The 27,135-nt window shown below is 45.7% G+C and overlaps 1 protein-coding gene across 2 annotated transcripts; it reads right to left on the reverse strand.

Moving 5' to 3' along the window:
* Positions 1-1,175: 1,175 nt before the first annotated feature.
* Positions 1,176-9,088, reverse strand: PRDX4 (peroxiredoxin 4). Of its 2 annotated transcripts, XM_083854614.1 has the most exons (8): positions 8,853-9,088; positions 6,993-7,110; positions 5,905-6,021; positions 5,226-5,348; positions 4,480-4,610; positions 2,866-2,900; positions 1,623-1,669; positions 1,176-1,299 (listed from the first exon to the last, which is right to left on the reverse strand). In XM_083854614.1, the coding sequence occupies exons 1-8, from the start codon at positions 9,061-9,063 to the stop codon at positions 1,296-1,298; spliced, it is 786 nt and encodes a 261-aa protein (XP_083710740.1). In that variant the 5' UTR covers positions 9,064-9,088; the 3' UTR covers positions 1,176-1,295. The 2 variants fall into 2 exon arrangements, with proteins under 2 accessions (XP_083710740.1, XP_083710739.1); XM_083854613.1 differs by lacking the exon at positions 1,623-1,669.
* Between the last annotated feature and the right edge of the window lie 18,047 nt (positions 9,089-27,135).

Below are 27,135 nucleotides of genomic sequence, written 5' to 3' on the forward strand. Positions count from 1 at the left end.
GAGCAGCTGTTTCTGCTCTGTGTCTGCAGTGACTAACATGGAGAGCTGCTCAATACTCACCCAAGTCCACAAAATCCTGTTACTTCACAGTGCAAATGCGAGTCCTGGCCTAGTTCTGCAGAACTGTAGTGAAGTGTCAGTATAGGGCAGGGAATTGTATGGTCTGGTGAGGGAAGGGGAGGAGAGTTCTCAGGCATGTGGGATACAACCAAGAGTAATAATGCAGTGGTGCAGATTGGAGATGGAAGGTGCCTGTTGCCTTTTCAAGGATGACCCTGGTGAAGAGCTGACACACATTTCAGTTACTGTTTTTCCAGTTGCACAGACTCTAGAATACCACGTGAAAAAGAGAAAGAGGTGGGAAGAAGCAAGATGACATCCTCAGGAAAGGGTGCTCCAGTGCACACAAGTATGTCTTACATGGAGACGTTGTTTTCCCTTGAAAGAATTCACATCCATCAGCCGCAAGTTTCTGATGATAACATGTCAGTACTTGGGAAAGACTACAACTACTCCCTTAAAACTAGGAGCCACAGTTAGGGAATAGATTGGCACAGGACACTATCCCCCACATCCATCTGTTAACAGTGTAGGGACAGGGATAAAACTGAAAGTGTGAAACAGAATCAATCTTATCAGTAAATACACTACAAATCCAAGCATAGAAAAATTTACTGGTTCAGCCCTTGAATCACATGAACTACTAGAGCTGTGCTTTTTTCAGAGCAGATGTACTGATTTATATAGTGTAGGGTATGTTCTTAGTAGTAGAAAAATGTTTTCAAGCTTTACACAGACTGGAAATTTAATTCAGCATCTTTAACTTATTCTTGGCTTTTAAGTTAGCTGCTATTGCCTCTGGACTACAAACAAATGTACAATAACCAAGTGGCTCTTTTCTTGCTGTAGTTTCTAGAATGTGACCAAACACACAGGATTTTTGCAGAAATTAAGAAATCTAGTAATAGCAAAACTCATGAATCTAAGCCCAAGATCTAAGTGGACTTGGGGAAGACTGAGCATCTAAATAAAACCTAAAGAGGTAACACGTATTTCATAAGAATATTCTCTGATAACTAATGAGGTACCTGTGCTTCACACAGGTTAGACTTCTGTTTAAACAATGAGCCCTTTAATGTTTTGCTGCCATTACATATTAATCAAACTCACAAAAGTACCAAAATTAATGAAATTTTATTGGCAAAAATTAAGTTGAATGTGACCTATTTAATTCAACAGAAGCGAGCCTCAGTTCAGTTTATCAAAATACTTCAGTTTTCCAGCTGGATCTGGAATTATCTGTGCAAGAAAGAAGATGAAAATATTAGTCAAAAACCAAAGCCACAAAAACATAGCAAATGATAAAGCCAGAACAGCACAGTATTTCACAGTAAGGTGCTACTACGAAATCACTAACAACACTGAAGAGTAATTTATCAGTTGATTTGGTACTAGATTACTGTTCATCTCTAAAGGTACCTAACAGGAGTAGCAGGGAGATCCAACTGATTGAGGTATGAGAGAGTGCAGCCTACCAAAGGAAGAATTTGGACAGCTTGCCCCAAAAGCAAGATATTTTGATAAATTAGTACCTGTAATCTAGAGGCTTAGAATTTACTTACAATTCTTCCCTTGGCCACCACACTCTCATGGCTTCCTCTGGTTTGATCTAATTAAATCAAACACATTTAGAAGGCATGACTACATCTTTGAGAAAGGCTTTTTCAACTACTCTGCTATTGTCTGCATCTTTTGCACAGAGGAGATGGAGAATGCTTATGTATTGCTTTAGATTATAAAACTGGCAGTTTTGGAGCTGTTACTATCAGCATTATAAGACTGTTTTTTAGAAAATATATCAATGTCATGTTATCTAGGTGATCCTAGCTATGGAGGGCAGAAGTTTTCAGCAGCAAAATATGAATGTAGGGCCAGCCAGCCAGCCCTCTTTCATTTCATAGTCTTAATATCCAGCTTCCCCCGTTATGACACTCCTCTGCTAGCATGAAAAAATTGATTCCCAGCCTCAAGTCATCCTAGGAAACTTTCACATCCAGCAAAAAAACATGGTTTAACATTCCACTGTTTTTTACTATCAAGTACAATGTTCACTAACTGCTTAGAGGCTGCTGGGATCTGGTTTTTGTTGAGCCAGGTCTTTAACAACAGTGCTCTGTCATCAGCAGATGGTCCAGAAGGAAGCCACATGCTCAAGTAAGTGACAGTGATCTCATCTGAACGAGGCAGCTCAGACCTCTGGTGAAAGTTTCATTATTCTGCTGAGGCTCACTCTGGGCCAGGGAACAGAAACAAGTTCAGTGAGTGTTTATGTGAACTCTGGCTCCTCTGTCTCCAGTCAAACAGAGCCCAGGAGTAACAAAGAAGGGAGGGCAATTGCACAGCAAAGCAGTGCTCCCTGCTGGAGTGCTGATAGTGGCACTGGCTCTGGCACATTCCACAGCAGCCTGGGAACTTCTATCTTTCTTTTTCTTTGTGTAGTGGCCAGGATCTGCAGTAAGAACTACCAAGAATTTATATGGACGAATAACCAAGAAGACACAACAAACTCAAGAGTTTTGTACTTTCCCTTATCAGGTGTTAACAAGAAGAAGTTCTTGATCACAAACTCACTGCTGATCAATTTTGTTCACACACCAAGAGTTTGAAACAACTAGAACATGTCCAGTGTGAGGGAAACAATCCCCTAATGAAATCAATAGTAATCCAAATGGTCTAAGTTGAATAATGTGACATTACTCATACCTTGTCACTGAAAGTTGCTAAGATTTTGGATTTGTCTCTAGTAGAAATGGTAACTGAGTGCTTGTTAGTACTACATGCATGTTAATATAAACAGTGACTTACTGTTTCACTGCCAGGTTTCCAACCAGCAGGGCAAACTGAAAAAAAAAAAAGGAACAAAGTTAGCTGAAGTATTTTTACACACACAGACTTTTGTGTCCTCAATATTCTCTTTCTGACCTTGAAGTGAAACACCATAAAGTGTCACATGTCAATATGTGAAACTATTAAATGTGCAATTTTCTTTACACATGGCATGGTGACCTAGCAGTTTATACCTGACACCACCCACCACTTCTGTTACCTGAAAAGTGCAGATCTCTGGATGGATACCTATGCCTTAGTTTAATTCTTGTGCCCTTCTACACGAAGTACTGGCAAAGCAGTATCTGAGAATGAACACCTATTCTACTAAAACAGAAGTTTTGCAATAAAATTCAGGTGACTATACAGAAACCTTCACTTCTTTCTTTAAAACCAAAACCAGGGGTGTTTTTCAGCAAAGAGATCAGATGAAAGATTCCACAAGAGACTAATTTTATTTGTAGCCTTGCTTAGGAGCAAAGGGATTGCAGCATGTGCTTCTCACAGTGTGGCTGGGAGCCCTGGGACCATCTGTACAGCTGCATATTCTGGGGTAAAGCTCTCATCTGTTCAGAGCTCTCCCTCTGAGGCTTCAGCTCAAGCAGTTATGTCATATTACACTGCTTTAAGACATGCTGACAGACAAAATGCCCCACATACCAGTAGGAATTGTGGAGAACTGTTATTCTGTGCAAAGAAACCAATGAGGTGTCTACAGAGGCTCTCCTCAACATTAATGTAAAAGCTGGGAAAAAATGTGGTATTCTGGAAACACTGCAAATCAACAGTCTGTAAGCTGGCTTTGTAACTAAATGTGGGTAAATTTCCTTAGTCAGACTGCATAGCCTAAGTATCAGCATGTGTTTTTTCACATCTGTACAGCAGAATAATGATTTGTACCTTCATATAAAGGTACTTTCAAATGCCTGGCAACATGGAGTTGAACTGGAAGTCAAGCTGTTAAATGTGCATTCATATTTAAACAAATCTTCAAATAAATTATTTAAAGAAATGTGAAAAAGTTCACCCTATGCTTGAACTGGATGAATAAGGAATCTTGACACAAAGTAATTATCTGAAGACAGTAAAATTTCCTTGTTGGGGAAGGATGATCACACAGCACTTATACAGACAACACAGGTAATGGTACTATAATTTCCACAGTATCACCATGTATCTTGACATGAAACACTCTCAACTACTTCTCAGAGGTTCTCACTGAATGGCACAGGACAAGGATGGCCTGCATCTCCATTATTTTGGTATGCAAAAATGTACTGAAATATTTGGCTTCATTCTTCACAGCCTCATATTTTATACAAATTTATGCTTGTGACACATGGTACATAATGCCAAAAATCAGACTAAGGAATGCTTTATACTCTCATTCTCATGGATGTGAAGCAAAATGTAAATTACTATTCTAGAAACAACCTAGGGACCTGGGACCATGGAATCAAGCAGGGCAATCAAACCACTTCAGTCACTGTATGAGGCCAGTCCTTAATGCTAATGAGCATCTTTCCTCCAAACAGCTAATACACTTCCAGGCTACGTAAAAAATCTTCAGTATGGCAATATTTAAAAGAGCACCTTCTCCATGTTTGTCTGTGTACTGGAATGCTTGTACTAAACGAAGAGTTTCATCCACTGATCTCCCAACAGGAAGGTCATTCATTGTGATCTGTCGAAGGATTCTCTTATTGTCAATAATGAAAAGGCCTCTGTGGGGGAAAAAAAAAGTGTGTGTGGGTTAGAAAACAATTAATGATAGTGGTGCTTTCATGCACTATTTTATGTCTGCTGGATAGGAGGAATTTGGTATTTTCAAACAACATATAATACTCAACACCAGTAACTTATTATTCTTTACCTGGTTATCAGGACATATGCCGAGCTCCAGTTAAAACAAACAAAAAAGATTCTTCTTTGTAGAACGTAGAACTAAGCTCTGACAGGCCCTGCCAGGGGATGCTGCAGATGCTAGGGCATTACAGGGATCCCAAAAGAAACTATTCAGTTTTAGGCAAATGTATCTCTTTAGGTAACCTTAGTCTTGACTTGGACCTGGGAGGTCCTTGAGCAACTGCAGTTCCAGGGGATCCTGCATATTTGCCCTGCCCAAGGTAACTGATGCCTGCTGTTAAACAGAATATTAACATTGACCCCTTTTCTGACTCATTATGACTATATTTTTTGTGTTCTTCAATATTTGCTACTCACCATAAAATCCCAAGTAAAAGCTGCTCTAAAAGAAAAATTTCAAATTCTTCTTTAAATATAAGGCAGTAAGTATTACCCCAGCAAAAACCCAACCAAAGTGCAACCCAGTGAAATACCTAAGTGTGTGTCCTTGATCTTCCAGATACACTCCATAATCCTTTGAAATCTGGTGTGTCAGATCAGAAAGAAGGGGAATCTTCATTGGTCCAAGTCCTCCTTGTTTACGAGGAGTATTAATCCTTTGAAGGAAAGGACATATAGATGTATTTCTCATACAGATTTATATTCCCTACACAAGTCAGAAATCACAAACTACATCAGTATGGACAGAAGGATTTAGTCCAAGTGTCATTTTTTCTGTTCTGCACACAAAGGAGATGAATAGTACTTGTGGTTTGAACAAAATGTTCAGTAGATCTTTTACAGATTTTGCCCACACCTGTTAATAATGACTTTTTTCTTAGCAGTTGCATTTACTTTATGCCATCATGATCATGAACTGGGACAATGTGAAGCATCTACTGATAGTTTCATTAATATTTTCTTTTTGTATTTGTAGTATTTTTTGGACTGAGACATGACATATTGCAAGCAATACACACTAAACAAGCTTAAAAAAATAAAGGTAATTTCACACACTAGGGTTAAAATTTATTTTAAACATTTGTGGCAATAGCATCACATTTTCACACATTATGATATACCTACACAGGCTAAAAATTTGGGGAGTGCTGTTCTTTTGCTGAGTTGGAACTATGAATAATGTTTAGTGAAAGACAAGAGGAAGATACATACCATGCTAAGTGAGTGAATTTTGAGTCCACAGAACATGCTACTACTTCAGTATTTATTGCTCTGAATTCTTCAATTCGGTCACTGAAGGCAATTATCTCAGTTGGGCAGACAAACGTACTAGATGATATAAGACAAGATAAAAGTCAAAATTTCACGAGAAAGCCAGTAAATTCTCTGCCTAACTTAAAATGGTGTATTTATCACAAATTATTTCAGCTTTTGCTTATTTTTATTGCTTCTTCAAGTATTTAACCAAAATGCTGCCTGACAAATCCTCCACCCTCAGACTCCAGCTTAGTAACAAATGGATTGTATCTGAAGACTATAAATCTACAGCTTATTTTACAATCTGGATTCAGAGCTTGTACAGTTACTTTCTTTTAGACTTTACAAATGTGGCTGAATTTAAGCATTATAAGCCAATTTTTTCAGAGGATGATACTATAATTTGTTGTTACTGTGCATGTATGCAAGATTTAATGAATTTGTCTTCAACTTTTGCTATTACAGAACAACTAAAGTAGTAAAGCTAATGATGCTGTAATATTAGAAGTAGTTATGCATCTCTGTCCTCTTATCTTCATTTGTGGAAAAGAATAGGATTGTCCCTCAAAAAGCAGAGATGTTTTCACTCAATCAGTGAAGTTACTGCATTCTAAACAAAGGAGGTTAATGTTGAGTGCTCTTAGGATGTTATGGGATGAGCTTAAAGGGAAAATGCCACCTCTGGGATACACTATATACACTCTAGGAAAAGTAGATGGGATGCTTTCTTCTACTTGCAGCACTGATTTACAGCATGAAACAGAACAGAAGTCTGCCTAACTGGGTAACTACAAAGTTGTTTGTTTTGTGTGGAGACACAAATTAGTGGACACAGTTATTAGGACAAAGATTGTGTTGCAATTTTACCAATGCGTGATGATAAAACAAATGCAAAGAATTTATTTTCTTCTGTCACTCCTTTCTTCTCTCCCAAAGTCTTACCAAACAAAAATACAAGACCTCAAAAAAAGAGAAGAATTAATGAATTATGAATCTAGTGTAGTTGCACTCAGTCTTGGTACGCCCACAGTGCTTTTACTTACAAGTCAAGAGGATAGAAGAAGAAGACAAGATATTTTCCTTCATAATCTGTTAACTTCAGCTCTTTAAACTCTCCATTAATGACTGCTGTTCCCTCCCAGTAAGGTGCTGGCTTGGAGACTGAAATGCAAAGAATGCTGAATTAAAAGTCAGAATATAACACCTGTGTTCAAACCAAGTGTCCAAGGACAGCTGTTCTTCCTGTTGCTTGAAAAACAACCTGCAGCACAGTTCCGAGATAAAACTGCTTTCCAGCTCTAAACAGGGGGGTACAGAATGATGAAAAAATGAAGTCTTTACTACACATACAAAGTAAATAATTTGACCAACTTGTGCCCATGAGCCCTGCTGATCACTGATAATCAAGGAAACACAAATCTTATCTGGGCATACTGAACAAACCTGTGTGCACTGCCAGCTCAAGGCACCTGCTGGACTGAAGGGGGAAAGCTCTTTAATATTTCAGATACTTGCATTGTTCTGTTAGGGAACAAAACAGCTGTTGGGAACCAGCAGCACAAGATAGTTCAAATTCACTTTCCTACGTTTTAGCCATGGAAACCTGTCTGGAATTCTGGTCCACAAAAATTACATGCCACAATGTATTCACAGACAAATTCCTAAAAATGCAGCATATGTTTATTAAATTACAAGTCCTAAGCAAATTTTAACTTCAAGGCAGCCATGTTTAAAAAAAATCCAGTTGAAAAGCATGAAATATATTTACTATTCCTATCAGAAGGGATTAACCTTGAATTTAAAATATTAAAAATTAATCTGCCAGGTACTATTTTCATACCACTGTGAATTCTGAGACAAAGGATGGGGTATACTGGAATGACAAGGTGATCTGAATACACTTGCCATGTCAAGGACATTGACATGCATTTCCAGCAAACTAGGTAAAAGCTTCTGAGAAAAATATATGGAATCTTGAAAATTATCTGGACGGTGCCTGAATTGTTTGCCTCTCCTTTTCTTAGACAACCCACAGCTGCAGAATATATTTAGCAAGGATGTATAACAAGGACCTTGAGATTAGGAGGGAGAAAGAAAAGGTACTACACAAAATACTGCATATCTTGACTCCTTTCTAAATTAATTGTTTTTGCAGTTGCAAACATCTGTCTTCTGTAATAACTTACATTGCAAAGGGACAAAAGCCTACACATACTGGTTACAAATATGTTGGCTGCTGTTTCATTTTTTTTTTCCTTTGGTAGCATCTGCTTCCAAACGTTTTAAACAGAACGTACGCCCTGGCTCAGCACAGGAAAAGGATATACAAGCTGTAAATTCTCACAGGGAAGGTTATTTCTGTGTGATCTGTCTGTACTCTCTGCCCTGCAGGACGGGACTTTGAGCGGGTGTCCCTGAACATCTCACCGCGACGCGATTTGCGGTGTTTGTCCCCACGTCTGCCATGGAAAGCATTTAAATGGCAACAGAGCAGGGGCACAAACCCAGCGGCAAACCCAGAGCGTGGCAGAGGGTTACCAGAGGCGCCCGTTCATTGTTTCTGATGGCAGCGAGAGCACAAAACATTGCTGTGTGTCCCTTGGAGCGCTTCCCCGAACTCGCTCGCCATTTCTGGAACCACAGTCTGAGAGACGGCGGCGGTGCCCACGATGGGAACACGGGTCTGGCAGGAGCTGGCGGGGCCGGTCGGCCCTCCCCGCTCCCTCCCTGTCCCCGCCGGCCGAGGCCGCCCCGGAGCCTCCCCGGAGCCGTGCGGGGCCGGGCCGGGCTCGGGGAGCCCCCGCTCCGCCTGACGTGGCGCTGCCGCCGCCGCCGCCCCGTTCCGCAGCCCCGGGGGCACGGCCCGCCCCGGCCCCGCCGCTCCCCCGGGCCCCGGCACCTACTCTTGGCCTGGCTGAGGTGCAGCGAGTGGTCGGAGACGGGCAGCCGGGCGGCCTCCCCGGGGTACACCTGCCCGCCCGCGTAGTAATGGCACTGCTCGTCCCCGCGCTGCCGCGCCGGCCGCGGCTCCTCCGCCTCCGCCTGGGCTCCCAGCGCCGCCGCCAGCAGCAGCACCAGCACCAGCACCGCGGGGCCCCCGCCACCCGCCTCCATGTCCCGCCGAGCCACTGCACGTCCCCGCGGCGCGGCCAGGCGAGGGGCGGCGGCCACGGGGAGGAGCTTGGCCCGCACACTCCCGCCGCATGGCCCGGCCGGGGCCTGAGGGGCTGAGCCAGGCCGGCACCGCCACGCCGGGCCCGGCAGAGGAACCGCAGCGTGGCACAGCCACCCGGGCCCGACACAGACACCCCGGGGCCCGACACAGCCACCCCGGGGCCCGACACAGACACCCCGGGGCCCGACACAGACACCCCGGGGCCCGACACAGACACCCCGGGGCCCGACACAGACACCCCGGGGCAGATCAGCCACCTCTGGGCCAGAGCACAGCTACCCCGGGCCCGGCACAGGAGCCGCAGCCTGGCACGGCCCCCCAGGCCCAGCGCAGTCCCGGGGCCGGGCTCTGAGGGCGGGAAGTGCTGAGGGGGCTGCGGCCTCGGAGGAAACGGGGAATTCTGTACGTGTGTAGGGAAAGAGGAGAAAAGTTCATGTGTGTGATTGCAGAAGGAAACGATGATTGTGAGAGGTTTCCCATCCGCTATCATCTGTTATCTGTGGCAGCGGGGGTTCTGTGGGCACGGCTGGCGGTCATACCCGGCTGTGCCAAGTGCGGCTGGTGCGTTCTGGCCTCATGAGCACGGGGAATGTGGACAAGGGGCACTGCCTCGGGCCCAAAACAGCATTTCTGCCAGCTGGCCAGCAACTCTGAATGGGCACCATGTAGTGCACATGGTGACTGTTTAAGTGTCCTAATTCACAGAGTCACAAAATGGTTTGGGTTGGAACAGACCTTAAAAGATAATCTGTTCTAATACCCCTCCAATGGCAGAGGTTTTTTTCAGCTACATAAGGTTGCTCAGAGCCCTGTCCAGCCTGACTTTGAGTGTTTCCAGGGTTGGGGCTTCCACCAACCCGTGCCAAAGTTTTGCCACCCTCACTGTAAAAAAATTCTTTAGTGTTAATCTACTGTTTTGTGATTCAAAACCATTACCATCCCTGTCCCATCACAATAGGCCCTGCTAAAATGTTGTCCCCATCTTTCTTATAAGCCCCTTTTGGGTACTGTAAGGCTGCTCTAAGGTCTCCCTGGAGCCTTCTCTTCTCCAGGCTGAATAATCTCAATGCTTACAGAAGGGATGCTCCAGCCCTGTGATCACCTTTGTGCCCAGGTGCCTTGGTTCAAGTTTGCCGTGTGAGAGGTCATTTTTCTCAATGCTGAGTAGATTGTGGCTCATATTACAAAACAATTACATATGTCACAGATAAGCATAGATAGAATGTAATTTCACAGTGCATTTAATAACAAGATTTTGAAGACAGTAAGTAGGCTGTGACAAGCACTTGGTTAAGGCTTTGCAGCACAATTTCTGGTTGAATTAGACATACCTATTGGACAGGGACAGGTCAGGTCATCGGTCAAGTGTATCAATTAAATTTACTCAGGGTCCTTAAAAATAAGGGTGTGAAAGAGCTGGAGCTGTCCCTTAACAAAAGTGTTGACCTTTTGTGCTTTGAGCACTGTGGATGCCATCCTCTGGGAAAACTGGGGGTCCAGTAAAAGTTCTTCTCCAGACTGACAATGTCAGGAATGTCTGCATTGCAGCCTGTCTCTGCAGATGATTTGTGATAAAAGCTTCAGGATGGTGTGATACCTGTGCCAGCATGGACAGTACAATTTCTCTCTTTTTTTTTTTTTTTTCTTCAAATGATACAAAACAGGCCTGTAAAAAGCAGAGGCAAAAGAAAATGCTGAAAGAAAAGGCCATTTTCAAAGAATAAAGGCTCTGTAAAAGAAAAAAAGAATTAGCAAGGCACCTGTGATTATACATCGTGTCTTGAAAAAATTCACAGGAGTGGGAGAAACAAGATCTTGCAGGTGTGCTTGGACTTCTTAACCTATGATTTTAGTGTTCCTTTCTTCTAAAGCTCTGACTTCTCCCCAGAAAGGTCTCCTTTTCTTTCCCATCTCTTGTGGTATTTGCCTTTAAGTTCCAGTCTAAGTTCTGCAAGTTAGGGTCCTGCCACTCATATCCTTACTGCCACAGTAATGATCTTCCTTGGGCACATTTGCCCACCTGAAGGAAGGGATTGAAGATTACTGAGGGACAGAAGTGTAAGGCTCTGAAACAGCCCTCTGATGACTATGGGAACAAAACACCTGCATATTTACCAGCCTTGGTCAGCATGTGTGGAATTGTTGGAACCCTGGAAGCTGAGAATTTTAGTCTTTCTCTACTGAAAGGCACTGACCCTCAAGAAAACATTACATTTAATCTGAGGCTATGGAAAAAACTTCCAAAACTGAGTGATAGCACTGGCATTATGGATGTGTAGTTTGAATAGAAGTGTGTAAAATCATACTTGGTGATATTGGTGGAAATATTTTCACTGGAAAACTTAGACTTTGAGATTTTAGAATATAGTAATATATATAAAGCAAGATGGAGAATTTAGGGCCTAGGCTAAATCCTTCTTTTTCACCTCCTTCTTCATGAGTTTGGGTGGTATTTGTAATTAGGGTAGAAAAATCCACATTGCGGACCACGGGTGGTTGATTATTGGGTTAAAAGTAAAAATAATTTAGGTGTCATTTCATAATTGGACAGTTTGTGCTTAAAAGATCTTGTAAAGAGATAGAGAAGGAGCCATTTTTCACTTTGTTAGCTAGAATTCACAACTTGTGAGACTCTACTATACATCAGAATAAACATCTGAGTCTGAACACGAACACTGTCTCTCGAGCATTTAATCCTGGCTCTAACAGAAAAGAAGATAAAAACCCCACATGGAATTACAAAAAAATTGTATTAAATGTCTGCCTAAAGGGGAAATGGACCTGGTGGGGCATGAGATCCCCTTGTCCTGTTTTTCTTTTCACAGGGCGTTGATGGTGGCCATTCTCTGTTTATACCTCCCAAAGTGTGGAAAGCAGGATAGAACCTGTTCTTCTCAGTGCTGCTGTTTGAGTTTGACACCCCTTCCCTATCAAGGTCATGTCATTAAAAGGGGGATGAAGAAAACCCATTTGCTCATGCTAAGCACTCTGGCTGGTGTGGAAAAAAGCACTTAAACAATCTGTGTACTCCCACTGATCTCAGAATCAGATGAGCTTTACATTTAAGCTTGCTAAAATGTGTTGATAGATTACTGTCTTACATGATCTGACTCTAGTAGCACTGAATTTAATATCAAGCTTTCCTCAGTCCCAGTGCTCATAAGAAAATAACAGTCATGGCCTCTGTGAGTTCAGAGAGAAAGTTATTTTGGTTGGCCCTGCTCTTTTCTTTGTGCTGGTGTTTTGAGCTGTAGGAAATGGCAGTGATTTGAAAGGCATACAGTGAGGTTGAAAAAAAAAGAGCAGTCACAAGGTATGCACTTTGCATAATGTTTACGTCCTTTAGTAAAGATATTCCCACGTATCTCTAAATGAGAGAGAAAATCAGTAAAATCAATGCAGTAAAAACAGAAAAAAGCAGGCCTCTTGTGAGTAGAGAAAATGCTGAAGGACAAAAATGGGTGTTATCTGCAGAATATAATGTTAGTTTAGTAGCAGTAATTTGAGGTTCATACATATATAGGCATGGAATGGAGTTCAAAAGAGCAACAAGAAAGACTTTCTGGTTGATGTTATACTCTCAAGACTTCTGCAAGTGATTAAAAAATGAAAAAAAATCATAAATGGAATCCAAGATGAAATCCAAATATATATTACTCTTCAGGGTCTAAATGGAGAAGATGGGCAGCAGTCTTTCTTTTCCCAGTGATTAAATACTTGACTGGATGCTGATTGTTGTGTTTAAATTGGTGATATTAAGTGATGCTGTTAAAATGTGATAAGGGAAACACTGCTACATTCATACTCATACAGCTCATCTGAAGTTAGGAAGCCTTAGCATGTGTAAAGGGAAATCACTTAAATCCTTCCTTTCTCCCAATGCACTCAGGCAGTGTTCCTCCTGTCATGCCATATCCAGCCTCGTGAGGAAGGTTCAGTTTTGGCAAAGGGTTTGATAGTGGCAGAATGTCATTGCCACGGTAGCACTAAAGTTATGGAAACAGGGATTGATTTAGGCTACTGAAGCAGTTTAAAAGTGGTTATGGAGGTTCTGTGTGGTGATAAAATTACCTCATTGCAATTTAAATGACCGAACATAAAAATATCTTAGAAAAATTAGGGTAATATATTTTAGCAAGATACTTGTCACCATTTCCTGGAACAGATGGAGCAGGTGTTCAATATTGTGCTGGTGAAACTAGCAGTTGGTTTTATCCTCCTCATGGTTTACAGGGACATTTTAACAAATATATTGCATTGCTCATTGTGCATGACAAAAAAATCTATAGGACAGGAAAGTTTGCTGGAGAAAGGAGGGTAGAAAACATCTGTTTTGTGAGAGGGATTGGAACAGAATGGCTATAATTAAAATTAACAATTAGAGAAGGCTTCTTCTCTTTGGCTCTTGCTAAGGCCAGACTGGCAGGGTCAGTGTGTGTGGTGACTGCAAAAGGGCCTTGAAGAAAAAGTGTATCAGGCTGAGAAGTGCTGGGTGGTGCCATTTGCCTTAACAGGAGCTGCATCCTGCCTTCTGACTGCTGCTTGTGTTGTCAGCTAGTGGAGGCAGTATGACTGAGTAAACATAAACATAGACTTTGTAAAATCTGCCACTTTATACTATAGAAGCATCATAGATATGTTTATTCCTGCAGCCTACCTTTGGGGAATACATTAGTGTTTAGAGATGAATTTATGTTTTTCCTCTGCAAAAACACCTGCCATAGGAAAGTTCTGCTTCATTTCTTTCTCTTTCTCCTCCAGCCAGCTCTGCTTCCTATGTCATTGGTGTCAGAAACCCTGCAGAGCCTGTGTGAGAGGAACAGGGCAGCGCACGTTACTGATGTGTTTGACTGAGCATGACAACAAAGGGTGGTTGGTACTGCTAGTCACTGGGTGAGGGGGGAGTATGGTTTCTAAAGCACCTCCTGTTCCAAGCTTTCTTCTGCCTCTGTAAGTGCTGACAGAATCTACAAGTTTGTGAATAAAAACAAACATTGTGAAACCACCTTCTTGAGTTGGCAAATCATGTAGTCCTTGCAGGACCTTTGTCTGTCACTTGGGGGTGGGTTACAAGTGTGTTTATACTCTATCTCATTTTTTTCTTGCTTTAACAAGTATGTATTCAAAGAAAGTGCCCAAAACATCTCCGTGCACTAGCACAATTTTTGGACAGCTGTACTGACGAGGACAGAGAAAGTCAGTGCTGAACAGCACCTGTCAGACATATGGTGTTCTCTACAAGTCAGTGAACTGTGAAGGACAGTTGAGGAATTGCACTGAAAAGCCAATGCTGGACCTGCTGTTGGCAGCATGCTGCTGCTGTGCCCTGGGACCATCACAGCCAGGAGCTTGCTAGCCAAAATCACCTGGCTGGCTTTGTCTGGTGGTGCTGACCAAGACAGACCTTCACCTACAGAGCAGTAACCCCAGTGTGTCAAGTGTAGTGATCTCCATCAGTGACATTCACAGGGGGTCACAGGCTCCTGCCCTCGGGGTCCCACCCTTGGTTCTGCCTTCTCAGGTCTGAGCTGAGCCTGGAGCACTCTGGTCCAAGCCTTGAGTTCAGTCATCCTTTGGGAGAAGGGGGAAAATTTGTCACCTCTCTGCCCAGACAAAGCAAAGCTATGTCTTGTCCTTGCAAGGGCCTGAACCACAGCCTCAGGGATGGAAAGAAGCCCTGTGGCAACCTAATTTCATATTCTCTCACACCAGAATGGGGACAGATATTGCTGATGTTTATTGGTGACACCTGGGGGATGCCTCTTCTGTAGGTAGCCACTAAAGCCTTGCTCAAGCTTGTGGGTGTGCTACATGCCTTGCATTTGGGCAGTGAAAGAAAATGGAATATTCACCTATTGTTAGAAAACACTCTACTGTCTGAAGCATGGGTGATCCCATGATCTATGTAGGAGAGAAGGCTGCATTCCCAGGATGGTGGGATAATGTGGTCATAGAACTCTCAACTCCTCTTGTTATGTGGGCCTGCCTGTGCCTCTTCACTTTTATCTTGCAAAGCTTTTTATATTATCTATTTTCTAGTAGTGTTCCATACCTAAATTTGCTTTTCCCTTTTATTTGTACTAATGAAAGAGAAAAATGGCTTGTAATGGGAAACATTTATGCACCTCGATGTGTCAGTCACTTTTACATTGCTCACTAGATGGCAGTACGATGCTTGTTATACCGATTGAAAGAACTGACGTCATCTACTCTCCATATGTCTGAACTTCTCTAAAACCTGGGGATCTGGTATTTTCTTCTCTAAAATACAGGGTCCAGAGGTGTAGGAAATGCAAGTTGAAATATGTATTGAGTCCTCACAAACAACCCCAGTTCTTGTGAATTTGTTACAACAATCAAGCTTATATAATTTTTCAGTAAGTTTTCTCTGAATAAACTCTGACAGTGAAGATGGTGTTGATATTACTGTAGTCTCTTGAAAAGGAAGAAAAAATAATTTAAAAACCTTATAAAAATTCTGGTGAGAGAGGTGAAGATGTGTAACAGAAAATGAGTTTTAACCTAGTCACTATGGAGTACTGGAATCAATACTAGATTTTTATTTCTGCTTCCTTTTTTGCTAGCTACACACAGTTTTCTGGGAGTTTAGGAGGCAGTCCAGAAAGCTGTCATCTCTACTTTAACTAATCAGAGTGGAGTGCACAGACCCTGGTTCTTCTCTGCTCTTTCAGAAATCTCTGTGCTCCATTTGGAATTGCTGCAAATAAATGAAGACTTTACCTTTTTTATGGTAACATCCTCACCTATCCCAGATCAATTTTGCAAATATTTCAAAGGTTCAACTATTTTAGCTTGCCTGCTTGGTCTAATGCAAGGACCTAGACATTTCCTTGCAAAGCAAAATTTCTTAGTAATTGAAATTTAAGTGGACCCAATATTCGTGTTCCTTGGACCATAGGTGTATGTCTTAAGTCTCCTTCAGATAAATTCAATACTCTAATTTAGCATGTAAGTTGTGTAGTAAACTGTAAATTACTTCGGGTTAATACTGAAATAACTCCTGTTAAAGCTCTTTCTCTGCTTTGATTTGTCAACTTTCCAAGTGGCCTTGGGAAGTGGAGCCTCTGTGCAAGGGTAAATATTTGATCAACCGCAACTAAACTTGAAATCTAGTGCTGTTGTTTTCCCATGATTAAAGGAAAAAAAGCTCGTGGTACATAGATATGAGTTTTATTTATTATTGCATATTTATTCCTTTTTAAGAAAGGCATAATTTTTAGAAGTTTGGAGAAGTTTTCAAGTTTACAAATTCTTAAGTGAAAGCATAGGGATTTCAAGATATTATAGGTACTATAGGTAGTACACTTGACTTACATCTGTGCAAAGCATTTACATGTTTATACCCTACAGTCTCATTCACCATTACAGAATCAAAATATGGACAAAAATGTTTATGAAATACTGATACTTGCTACAGTTGGGTGCAGCTGCTTTTATTTTTTCTGCTGCTCTTGAAGCCTAAAATAAAGCACAGTGTGCAACTTGCACACTTAAATCATAATACAAGATTGAGAATCAGAATACTCTGACTGTTTTTCTCAGTGTGGGGTCTAAAGTAGTGAAAAGGGGAATGGGTTGGTTCACACCATCATGTAATCTGAAAATAAAATAGCACTTCTGCATGAGGACAGTTAATGCTCCCTGTGCCATTCCAGGCATGACCCAAAGCCTGTCCCTGGACATAGGGATGAGTGTATCTGAACCACCCCACAGCTGCAGCTGTCTTGTCAAAATTTGTGTCATTTCTGTCATTCAGTGCGTGGGAGGTGCTGCCAAATAATTCCTCCTATTTTGAAAAAAGATTAAAAAACTTTCTGAGATTTCGACGATGGTAAATGTTGCTGAGATATATAAAATGATGTGTTGACCTTCTGCACAAGTAGCTGTTGCAAGGGATTATTCTGCAAGCCTACGCTTTGAAATAGTTGCTGCGAGCGACTATTGAGTGAGCTGAAGTTGCCAGTTAAGAAAGCTGATTACACAGAATAGTTCATATAGAAGAGTTCCACTCTTAGACCTGGGTGTTGATTTTTGAAATAAGTTTTCTGCCAGATGGTATTTTTAATGGAAATGAAACAAGCAGCATTAAAAAAAAAAAAAAAAAAAAAAAAAAAAAAAGTCAGATTCTGTATCTATTGATCATCCTGTGGGAAGGCAGACTTCAAGGTCATTTGCAACATTTGCTGCCATTTCTCAGAGGCCTGATGTGATGCTTTCTGTCCTGGTGAGTCTGCAGCCACATTACCAACAGAGTGGAGCCTCTTAGTGTTTAGCAAGAAATAATTCATTTTAAAAATGCCTCATTAAAAGTACCCGACATAATCACTTTAGTAATTTCATTTCTGTTACCTGTTTGGTCAGTTTTCTTACTGGAAAGCCATCTAGAAACTGTTGTGGCAAGTTGGCATTGATATTGAGAGGCTTGGCTGGGCCATGAGCTTTGTGCTCTGCTCCTCCCAGGCATTGAGAGTGCACCTTGAGAGTCACCGGCTTGCTGTACCTGGATGTACTTGACTAGGACACCAGAGCAAATCACTGCTTATATTTACCAAATTTTTTGTTAGAGGGTCAGTAGTTCATTATAATCCCAAGGCACTTTGTGCTTCAGTGCATTCTTGTTCCCATCTTGGTGCTCCTGGGTGCCTCTGATAAAGGCTGGTGCAGGATTGTTGTTGTGGAGGGAAGGATAGACTGTCTCCAGTATGTCCTGCCTCACAGAAGGATTCCTTGAAAAATTGCAAATAAAGAGCAAGCAGAAGGCTCCAGATGACAGAACTTATAGCCTGGCCAGTAAATGGACTAAATTCTTCTGCACCCACTCAAAGAAAACAGAAGTCTGTCCTGCCTGTGCGGGATTTCTCGGCTTTCCGGCTAGCCCTGCCGCCTCCCACAACCTGGGGATCTTTGTGTCAGAGGAGCGACTGACACCTAACCCTGTAGGCGCGATGAGGAAAGAAGGACGGGACTCTCGGGGTAGCTTAACCAAGGGGATGCGGATCCACCAAGGTGGCGTCCCAGAGAGACACCAATCCTTGGCTGCACCGGCTTTTTATTTTCAAGGGGTGGGTTGAGCAAAGGGGTGGTCTCTCTGCAACTACAAATCACAAAACATCGAACCATGGGGTGATTCCAACTTGGGCCAATAGCTGGTGGCTGGGAGGAGGAATACATAATTAGGTGGGTGGGGAAGTTACATAACTGGGATGATTGACGGTTAACTGAAATGGGGTAAACAACTATTATGGGGTAGGGAAAACCATGGCAACCGGGAAAGGCGGGAAACTGTGAGGAGAGGGGAAGCCATTTTGAACAATAGTAAAAATACATGAATATAACAAGAAACTTGAAATAAATGACCAAATGTCCATCAAAACACCTCCACATCTCCCCCTTTTTTAGTTTTTAAATGGAGGATTTAGTACCGTCGGACCGGTGGATATATCTCTTCGAACCAGGGTTGCTGCGTCGGCCACTGCTCTTCTTCCACTTCAGGGATAAAGTCCTCTGAGTCGGTGGCTTCTTCATCATCCTCAGGTGGTAGTTGCTGCATCTCAATCCAATCCTCGGGGGGAGGTGCGGATGCCCAGACCTGATTGACGCTCAGGGCAGAAGTTGCCCGAGTGATGGCCTTTTGCATCAGGTGTTTGATGACACCAAAAGCGAGTCCAATCAAAAACAGGACAATTAAAATCATGACCAGAGTCTTAACTAAGGAGTTGACCCAGCCGGAGAGTCCCCAGTTGCCGAAAAGCTGGTCAAACCAGTCTTTCGATTCTTGTTGAATTTGGTGCACCATGTCTCTGATCTTCTGTATCGATTGGCGAACGTTCTCTGCTTTGGTTGATAGGTTGAAACAGCAGAGTCCTTCGAACTCCTCGCACGTGTGATGGTGTAAAAGCAATAGATAATCTATTGCGGCTCGGTTTTGGAGTGTCGCCTGCCTGGTAATTCGCTCGTCTTGTAGGAGGTCCGCCAAGGCAGTGGAAGTAAGGTTAGCCTGTTTCGCGACCCAACATTCAAGGCGGCCTAATTCACCCAGCGATTTAGCTACACTGACCCAAGGTAAAAAGATGGTGACCACTGTGGCTTTGGCCTGGGACCAGTGTATGATATCCGATTCGCAGTCCGGGGAGAGACTTGCCAGGTCTCGTTTTTGGACTGTTGCGTGCTTGGAAGAATTTTTCACAATCCAATCCATGATAGTCGTTTTGTTTGGGGTCAACAGACTAAGCCTGCCTAGGGTGCATGGGCCTCCTAGAAGGCGAGAGGGGATGCCATTGAAAACTCTGTCTCCGCAGATGAGGAACATACCTTTGGGGAGGGTTAGGGGTTTAAACTGAAGGGTTGAGGCCATCTTTATGTGGGCTACCTGCCTACACCAGGGTGTAGCATGGTAAGCCTTTTTGACTTGTACCACATTGTGAAATAATTTGACCTCATATGGGGAAGGGGCGAAAACAAACTGAACACAATATAAAGCGGAGGATGAGCCCAGGAGTTCCAGCTCCTGTGGCTCATTTGGGGAAACAGGAAGAACATTACTAGAAATCCAATCCCTCCAGAAGGACATAGGATTGTTGATGGGAAAGGCTGTAATCGCTTGGGGGGTTTTTTGGGTTGTGGGTTGGCGGCCATGGAAGAGTGGGTTTTTCCACCATGGCACCTGATCAGTACTAGGTCTGCGGGACTGGCCATGGAAGGGCTTTTGATTGAAGTCTGCCTTCCACTGCAGGAGTTCGGGGGGGAGCTCCGACACCTGGAATGGGATCCCTACCAGGCAGGACGCTATTGGGTCTTGAGCCGAGCCCTGGGACAGGCAGATGTGATCCTGTCCCATGGCTAGTGCGAGGGTCCGCCAAACGTTCGCCTTGGGTTGCGGAACAACCCATGACATGGTGCACATCACGGCTGAGAGGACGATCGCCAGCTGGAGTTCGCGGCGTCCTCTCGGGGCTCTCCTGAATGTCATGGGCGGCTGGGTCTGAAAAGAAAATGGAAAAATTAATTATCAAAGAGCCATACAGGGATGGCGAAAGACGGAGCGGGACTCTCCCTTTCTGGATCCTCGACCTTCTTCTTTCTTCTCCAGGCTGCTTCTTTTACCTGATGTTTCTTCCCGCCTGAGACGTTGGGGATATAGGGCCTCACCCACTTGGCCGGCACCCATTTAACCCCGGTGGGTGTCGACACGCAGGCGTACCCGCGTCCCCAAGTGATTAAATCATGGGGGCCTTGTATCTCCAAGGTCTCTGGATCTCTGACAAGCACGGGCGGTTTCTCATGGGGCTTCAATTTTGGACTCCCGCCGAAATGCCGAATTATCGGCGGGTTCATTACCTCGAAGGAACAATTTAGAAAATTCAAGGTGAAGAGTGCCCTGGCTAATTTAGTATGAGGTGTCTCCAATTTCAGAATTTGGCCCTGCTGCTCAAGGACTCTTTTGATATTCTGATGAGTCCTCTCCACAATTGCTTGCCCTGTGGGGGAGTAGGGGATGCCGGTTTTATGACCTACTCCCCATCGCTGCAGGAAGTCGCGAAGCTCCTTGGAGGTGTACCCCGGACCGTTGTCGGTCTTGATGACCTTAGGGATACCTAGAAAGGAGAAGGCTTGAAGGAGATGTTTAATGACGTCCTTTGCCTTCTCCCCTGTGTGGGCGGAGGCGTAGGCTGCACCAGAAAAGGTGTCCACGGACACATGGACGTACCTCAGTTTCCCAAACTGGGAAACGTGGGTGACGTCCATCTGCCACACTTCGTTACTGCTCAGCCCCCAGGGATTAACCCCGGCATGCAATGTTGGAATTGCATGTCGCTGGCAGTTGGGACATGTCGCCAGAATGGCCTTGGCCTGATCTCGAGTCAACTTGAACTCTCTGACCAGACCCGGGACATTCTGGTGGAACAGCTGATGGCTGAGTTTCGCTTGTGCGAAGACATCCGGGAGCGGGGCAACCGCTAAGGGAGCAGCCAAAGCATCGGCTTTCCTGTTCCCTTCCGCTATAAATCCCGGTAGATCCGTGTGCGCTCGAGTATGCATCACGTAGAAAGGTTGCTCTCGGTGGGAGATCAGCTTTATCAGCTTTGAGAGCAACTCAAACAAGGTAATGTTGGTCACCTCCTGCAAAATTGCGTTTTCAGCTCTGGACACTACACCGGCTACATAACTCGAATCGGTAATTAAATTGAAGGGTTCAGAGAACCTCTCAAATGCCCTGACGACAGCGGCCAACTCAGCAACCTGAGGGGATCCCTCCACCTCAGCAACATCAGACTCCCACCGCTGAGTCTGAGGATCTTTCCAAGTCACTACGGACTTGTGAGACCCTCCGGACGCGTCAGTAAAAACTGTCAAGGCATCAAGGGGTTTCCTGCTCTGAACGCTTTTAAGCTCCAATCGGAATTGGGCGTCCTGATTGAAAATTTTGTGGGCAGGCCGATGGATAGAAATTTGTCCAGTGTAATTGTCCAACGCAAATTGCAGTGCTTCATTTTCTTGAAGCAGGTGTTCCAGCATTACCTTAGAAATTTGGCCCGTACTTAGCCTGATTGGTACGTGGATGATCTCGAAGTCACATCCGGCCAGTTCTCTAATGCGGACTCTGGCCTTCCGGATCAATTCAGCCATCAGTTCCTGTGGGCGGGTCATCCTTTTGGACCGGTGGTGGCTAAGAAAGATCCATTCTATTATTAGAAGCGGATCCCTCCCGCCCCGGTCCCTCCGAGGTATAGTGGTCACCTCGCCATCCCACTGGAAAATCATCCCGTGAAGATGTGGCAGATTACCTAAGATGACAAAGCGAAAAGGTAGGTTAGGATGACACCGATTCGCTTGCTGTGTGGACATCAGGTGTTGAACCTTTTCTAGCGCTTTCCGCGCCTCTGGGGTAAGGGACCTAGGGGAACTCAGCCCCTCTCCCCCTTTCAACAGATTGAAAAGGGGCACCAGGTCTTCGGTGGACAGACCTAGCCAAGGCCTTACCCAATTCAATGCCCCACACAGGTGGTGGACATCCGCTAAGGTCTCAATTTTGGTTCTGATCGCCAATTTTTGCGGCACAATGGTCCGCTTGCCGATTTCCAGCCCGAGGTATTTCCAAGGCGGCATCTTTTGAATCTTCGCTTCTTGCAACTCGAATCCTGCAGCGACCAGTGCAGTCACTGTCAGATCAAGCGCATGTGCTAGCAGGTCGTCGTTGGGGGCGCACACGAGCACATCATCCATGTAATGGTAGATGATGGCCTGGTGTGCGGCTGCACGCACAGGGGTCAGCAAGGAAGAGACATACCATTGGCAGATCGCGGGACTGTTCTTCATTCCCTGCGGAAGGACCTTCCAATGGTACCTCTTCCTTGGGGCCTCTCGGTTGATGTTGGGAACCGAGAACGCAAACCGCGGAGCATCATCAGGGTGGAGAGGAATTTGAAAGAAGCAGTCTTTTATATCAATAACAGCCAGATTGTAATTTTGCGGTAACATGGCAGGGGAAGGCATCCCCGGCTGAAGAGAGCCCATATCTTCAATTACCTCGTTTATTTTTCTGAGGTCCTGGAGGAGCCTCCACCTAACTCCGTCCGATTTCTGGATCACGAACACAGGAGTGTTCCAAGGAGATGTTGTTTCCTCGATGTGACCCTTGGCGAGTTGCTCCTCCACGAGCTCGTTCAGGGCCTTTAATTTGTCTTTAGGAAGCGGCCACTGCTCTACCCAGACCGGAGAATCAGTTTTCCAATTAAGTCTTTGGGTAGGGCGCTGTTCAGTAACCGCTGCCCGAAAACTTTGTGGAGGGTCAGGGAAGCCAATCGTTGCCCCCCACTGGGCCAGGACATCTCTTCCCCACAGGGGTGCCTTGTATTTCAACACAAAGGGTTTGATGTTGGCCAATTGCCCTTTGGACCCCGTAATTTGCACCATGTCTTTCGACCTTTTAGCCAATTGGAGTCCTCCCACTCCTTCAACCTGCTCAACGACGGGTTGCAGAGGCCAATGTGACGGCCACAGATGTTCTGGGATCACCGTCACATCCGCCCCCGTGTCCAGGAGACCTTTAATTGAAGTGGTCTCCTCACCCACCTTTAGCTTGCACACCTCCTCAGGTCTGCGGTTTGTGATGGCAGTGACCGCATTTACCTGGGGGTGGCAGGTCTCACAGTTTCCTTCAGGACACACCCGCTCCGGGAGGGACGGGATGGCCTGGGCTATCACTTGTCCCTTGGACAAGTAGGTGGGTGGTGCCGTGCAGCGTAGCCAGAGTTCAAACTTCTCCGGATCCGCGGGAGTAGTTTGAGGAACTATTTCAATCTCTGGCGGGGTGTTTTTACAATCCCCCACAACGACGTATGTAGTGTCAATTAGGTGCCAGGTACCTCTGTTCCTTGAAACCGCCACGAAGTGCCAGTCGCTGTCGCGGATCCAAAGAGACTCCACCAGAGATAGGTGGAACGGCACTCCATCACTTCGGGTTGTCAGGGATCTACCTGCAAACAGATCGGATACCTCGCAGTTAGAAACATCAGGTAAAGGATTCCTCAAAGGGGAATCTTTGGTCCAGTCCGGAGTTTCCTCTTCCGGCCTAGGCAGAGCCTCCGCCTGTCTACCTGAAGAAGAAAGTGTCAAAGTCGGTTTAAAGTCAGATCCAGGTTTGCTCAAATCGTCTTTCTCCCATCCCTCTCCCCCGGCTTGGGCAGCCCGATTGGGTTCCTCACGCTGGGCTGCCCCGCGCTCCCTCCTTAGTTTTTTTGTTTGGAGAGATTTGTTCTCTCCCCTGGTCTTCCCTCCCTCTCTTTTTTAAATTGTTGAAACTCGTCCCTCAAGGGACAAGTTTGCCACCAGTGGCCTCTTTTTTGGCATAGGGCACAATGCCCATCAGCGGCTCCCCGTGATGGTCTCCTCTGGAACCTCGGCGTTTTTGGTGTCTTCTGTCCTGCAGGTGACTCGGGCTGTTCAGCAACAAAGGCGACCTGGACGTTCTTTCTCCGGGGGTCTTGTCTTTCGGGTCTTTCAGGTCTTTCGGGCCTCACAGGAGAGATGAGCGGCGCGATGTCCGCCACGACCTCTACGAAATCCTGCAGTGTGGGTTTCGGATTGCGAGGCAGGGTGAGCATAGCCTGTTTACACACAGCATTAGCATGCTTGAAAGCCAACGTCGTTACCAGACGTTCCCTGGCTAGCTCATCCTCCTCCTGCTGCTCCACAGCGATTGTAAGGCGCTCCACAAACTGCAGAAAGTTCTCCTGTGGACCCTGAAAGATATCTAAATACGATTCGACAGGCCCCGCGGGCCGCATTGTTGTAAACGCCTGAACTGCCAGCTTTGCTATTCGTGACAGGACAGGCCGAGGTATTCCTGCAGCCTGCTTGTTGGGTAATTCCCAATCACCCTCCCCCATCAAGTGTTTGAGGGTAATTGGGTTTCCCTCATGGTCCACAGCGGTGGCCTGCTCGGATAACAAACTCGGGGGGGTGTCCTGTAAATGCCTCTTCCAGTTTGCCTCCCACAACTGGTATTCAGTCCGGGAGTGCAAGCACCGAAAGAGGTATTTAACATCGTGGGGGACCACGACGCTCCCGGTTAATTGGCCTTCTAACATTCCAAGGAAATACGGACTCGTTCGGCCGTATTCCTTGAGGGCCTTCATGAGCTCACGGACCACATGCTGACCCAATGATTGCCAATTCGGTTCCTCACCCCCCGCCCCCTCACCCTTCGATAGGTGACTGGGCCAAGGAGAGGGGTAGAGGGATCATCACTTCCGGATTCTCGGTCCTGGCCTTCCGGCTCCCGAGCGTGGGAACCGGACGACCGACCGTGAGAACCGGAAGTCGAGGGGCGGGACTGGTGGCGAATTTCCGGTGGGCGGAGTTGGTCAGGACTGGGGGGTGTATCAGTCACGCCCACGAGGGAGGAGTTTTGGGTGGAATCTCGCGAGGGGCGGTAGGCGGGGGGATCTGGGAAAATGGGAGGGGACTTTGAGCGGGAAGTGGGAGGGTCTCTGGGAAAAGGAGATGTGGGAGGGGTAGAGAACAGGAAGGGGTTATTCTGGGAGAACTTTGGTGGGAGCTTGGGGGACTGGGTAGGGGAAGGGAAGATGGCGGGCAAGGAAGACAATGAAGGTGACCGCGCCACGCGGCCGCGGCCATCTTGTGCTCTACGAGCACCTCCGCCATTTTGTGCATCACTCCCCTCAGCCAAACTAAAACGGACGCGGGGACGATTAGGGAAAGTAAGGGAAGGGAAAGGGTCCTCGGAGGCTTGGCCAGAGCCTCTCCGGACAGCTCGAGGAGATTGGGTCCGCCTCGAACCTGGGGACGGCGTCCTAAAGGGGCCAGGGCTGACGGACCGAGGCTGGCCCGCCGCACCCTTAAGGATGCCTTTAGGGACAGGGGGGAAACGGGGAGACACACGAGGGGAACAGGGGGAACACAAACTTTCTCGGGAAGACTGCCTTTTCTGCACTCCCTTCAGATTGATTACCGCAGACTGAATCTGCTGTGCCCAGAATAAAAATTTCGACGCTATCTCGTCCCCAGAGGCAGCCAATTCAGAAAATTTTTCTGTGACTGGCACCCAAAAACGCGGCTCAGTCACTATCTCTGGGTTCGTCTTTGGAAAGTGCAGGAAAAGCGCGCGCACAAATCGCTTGAGATCTCCCTTCGAAAACTTAACTTTCACAACAGTTAAAATGCCAACGAAACCTTGATAAACGTCCTTCTGCTCGGCTGATAATTTGGCACCCATACCGATCAGCCGAGCCTTCAGATTCCACCACGAACTCAGGATTACAACAAAAACCAAAGCCCCAGCACTTTAAAAACTCTGGTTGGCAGCGCCCCACAGCTGCCCCGACCCAGAGGTGCCTCAGAAACAGAAAAATCTCGCTAAAAACGCAAACGCGGCGAGCGCGCCCCAGCGAGTGACCAAACAGAAAGCCAAAATCAACAGAACAAACAAAAGCTCAGGAACCATACAACCCAAACCCGAGGGCAGAAAAACAAACTCCACCCCTGAGCGCTGCGCAGCCGGCTCTTTTGCCTCCCCGGGCAGAGCCTTCCCAGGGTAAGGTGGGGATTTGGGGGATCCTACTTACCCTTCCCAGGTTCCTGGAGGAAAGTGGTGAAATCCGGGATCGCACCAGAAGAAGACTCCCTTGGGCGCACGGGAGCTGTCTTCTTCGCCCTGCCAGGAGCAAGCCCGAAGGCAGCTACCACTGACAGGTGCGAGATCACTGTAAATCCCTCTGCTCCGATGAGCAGGATCTTCGCAACTCTCCACGAAGGGGAGCTGCGGCAGTGCCCTCGCGGTTAGGGTCGTCCACTGTCACGTCGCCCTTAGCAGCCCCACGTTGGGCACCAATCTGCGGGATTTCTCGGCTTTCCGGCTAGCCCTGCCGCCTCCCACAACCTGGGGATCTTTGTGCCAGAGGAGCGACTGACACCTAACCCTGTAGGCGCGATGAGGAAAGAAGGACGGGACTCTCGGGGTAGCTTAACCAAGGGGATGCGGATCCACCAAGGTGGCGTCCCAGAGAGACACCAATCCTTGGCTGCACCGGCTTTTTATTTTCAAGGGGTGGGTTGAGCAAAGGGGTGGTCTCTCTGCAACTACAAATCACAAAACATCGAACCATGGGGTGATTCCAACTTGGGCCAATAGCTGGTGGCTGGGAGGAGGAATACATAATTAGGTGGGTGGGGAAGTTACATAACTGGGATGATTGACGGTTAACTGAAATGGGGTAAACAACTATTATGGGGTAGGGAAAACCATGGCAACCGGGAAAGGCGGGAAACTGTGAGGAGAGGGGAAGCCATTTTGAACAATAGTAAAAATACATGAATATAACAAGAAACTTGAAACAAATGACCAAATGTCCATCAAAACACCTCCACATGCCTGGAGCTACAGGGCCTGTCTGTTTTTCAGAAGCTGGAAAGATTTTTGCTTTTAGCCTGAACATTTGTGTTGTGAAGCTCGCTGATGGTGACAGCAG

Source organism: Zosterops lateralis (assembly GCF_965231275.1).
Source record: "Zosterops lateralis genome assembly, chromosome: 2".
NCBI lineage: Eukaryota > Metazoa > Chordata > Aves > Passeriformes > Zosteropidae > Zosterops > Zosterops lateralis.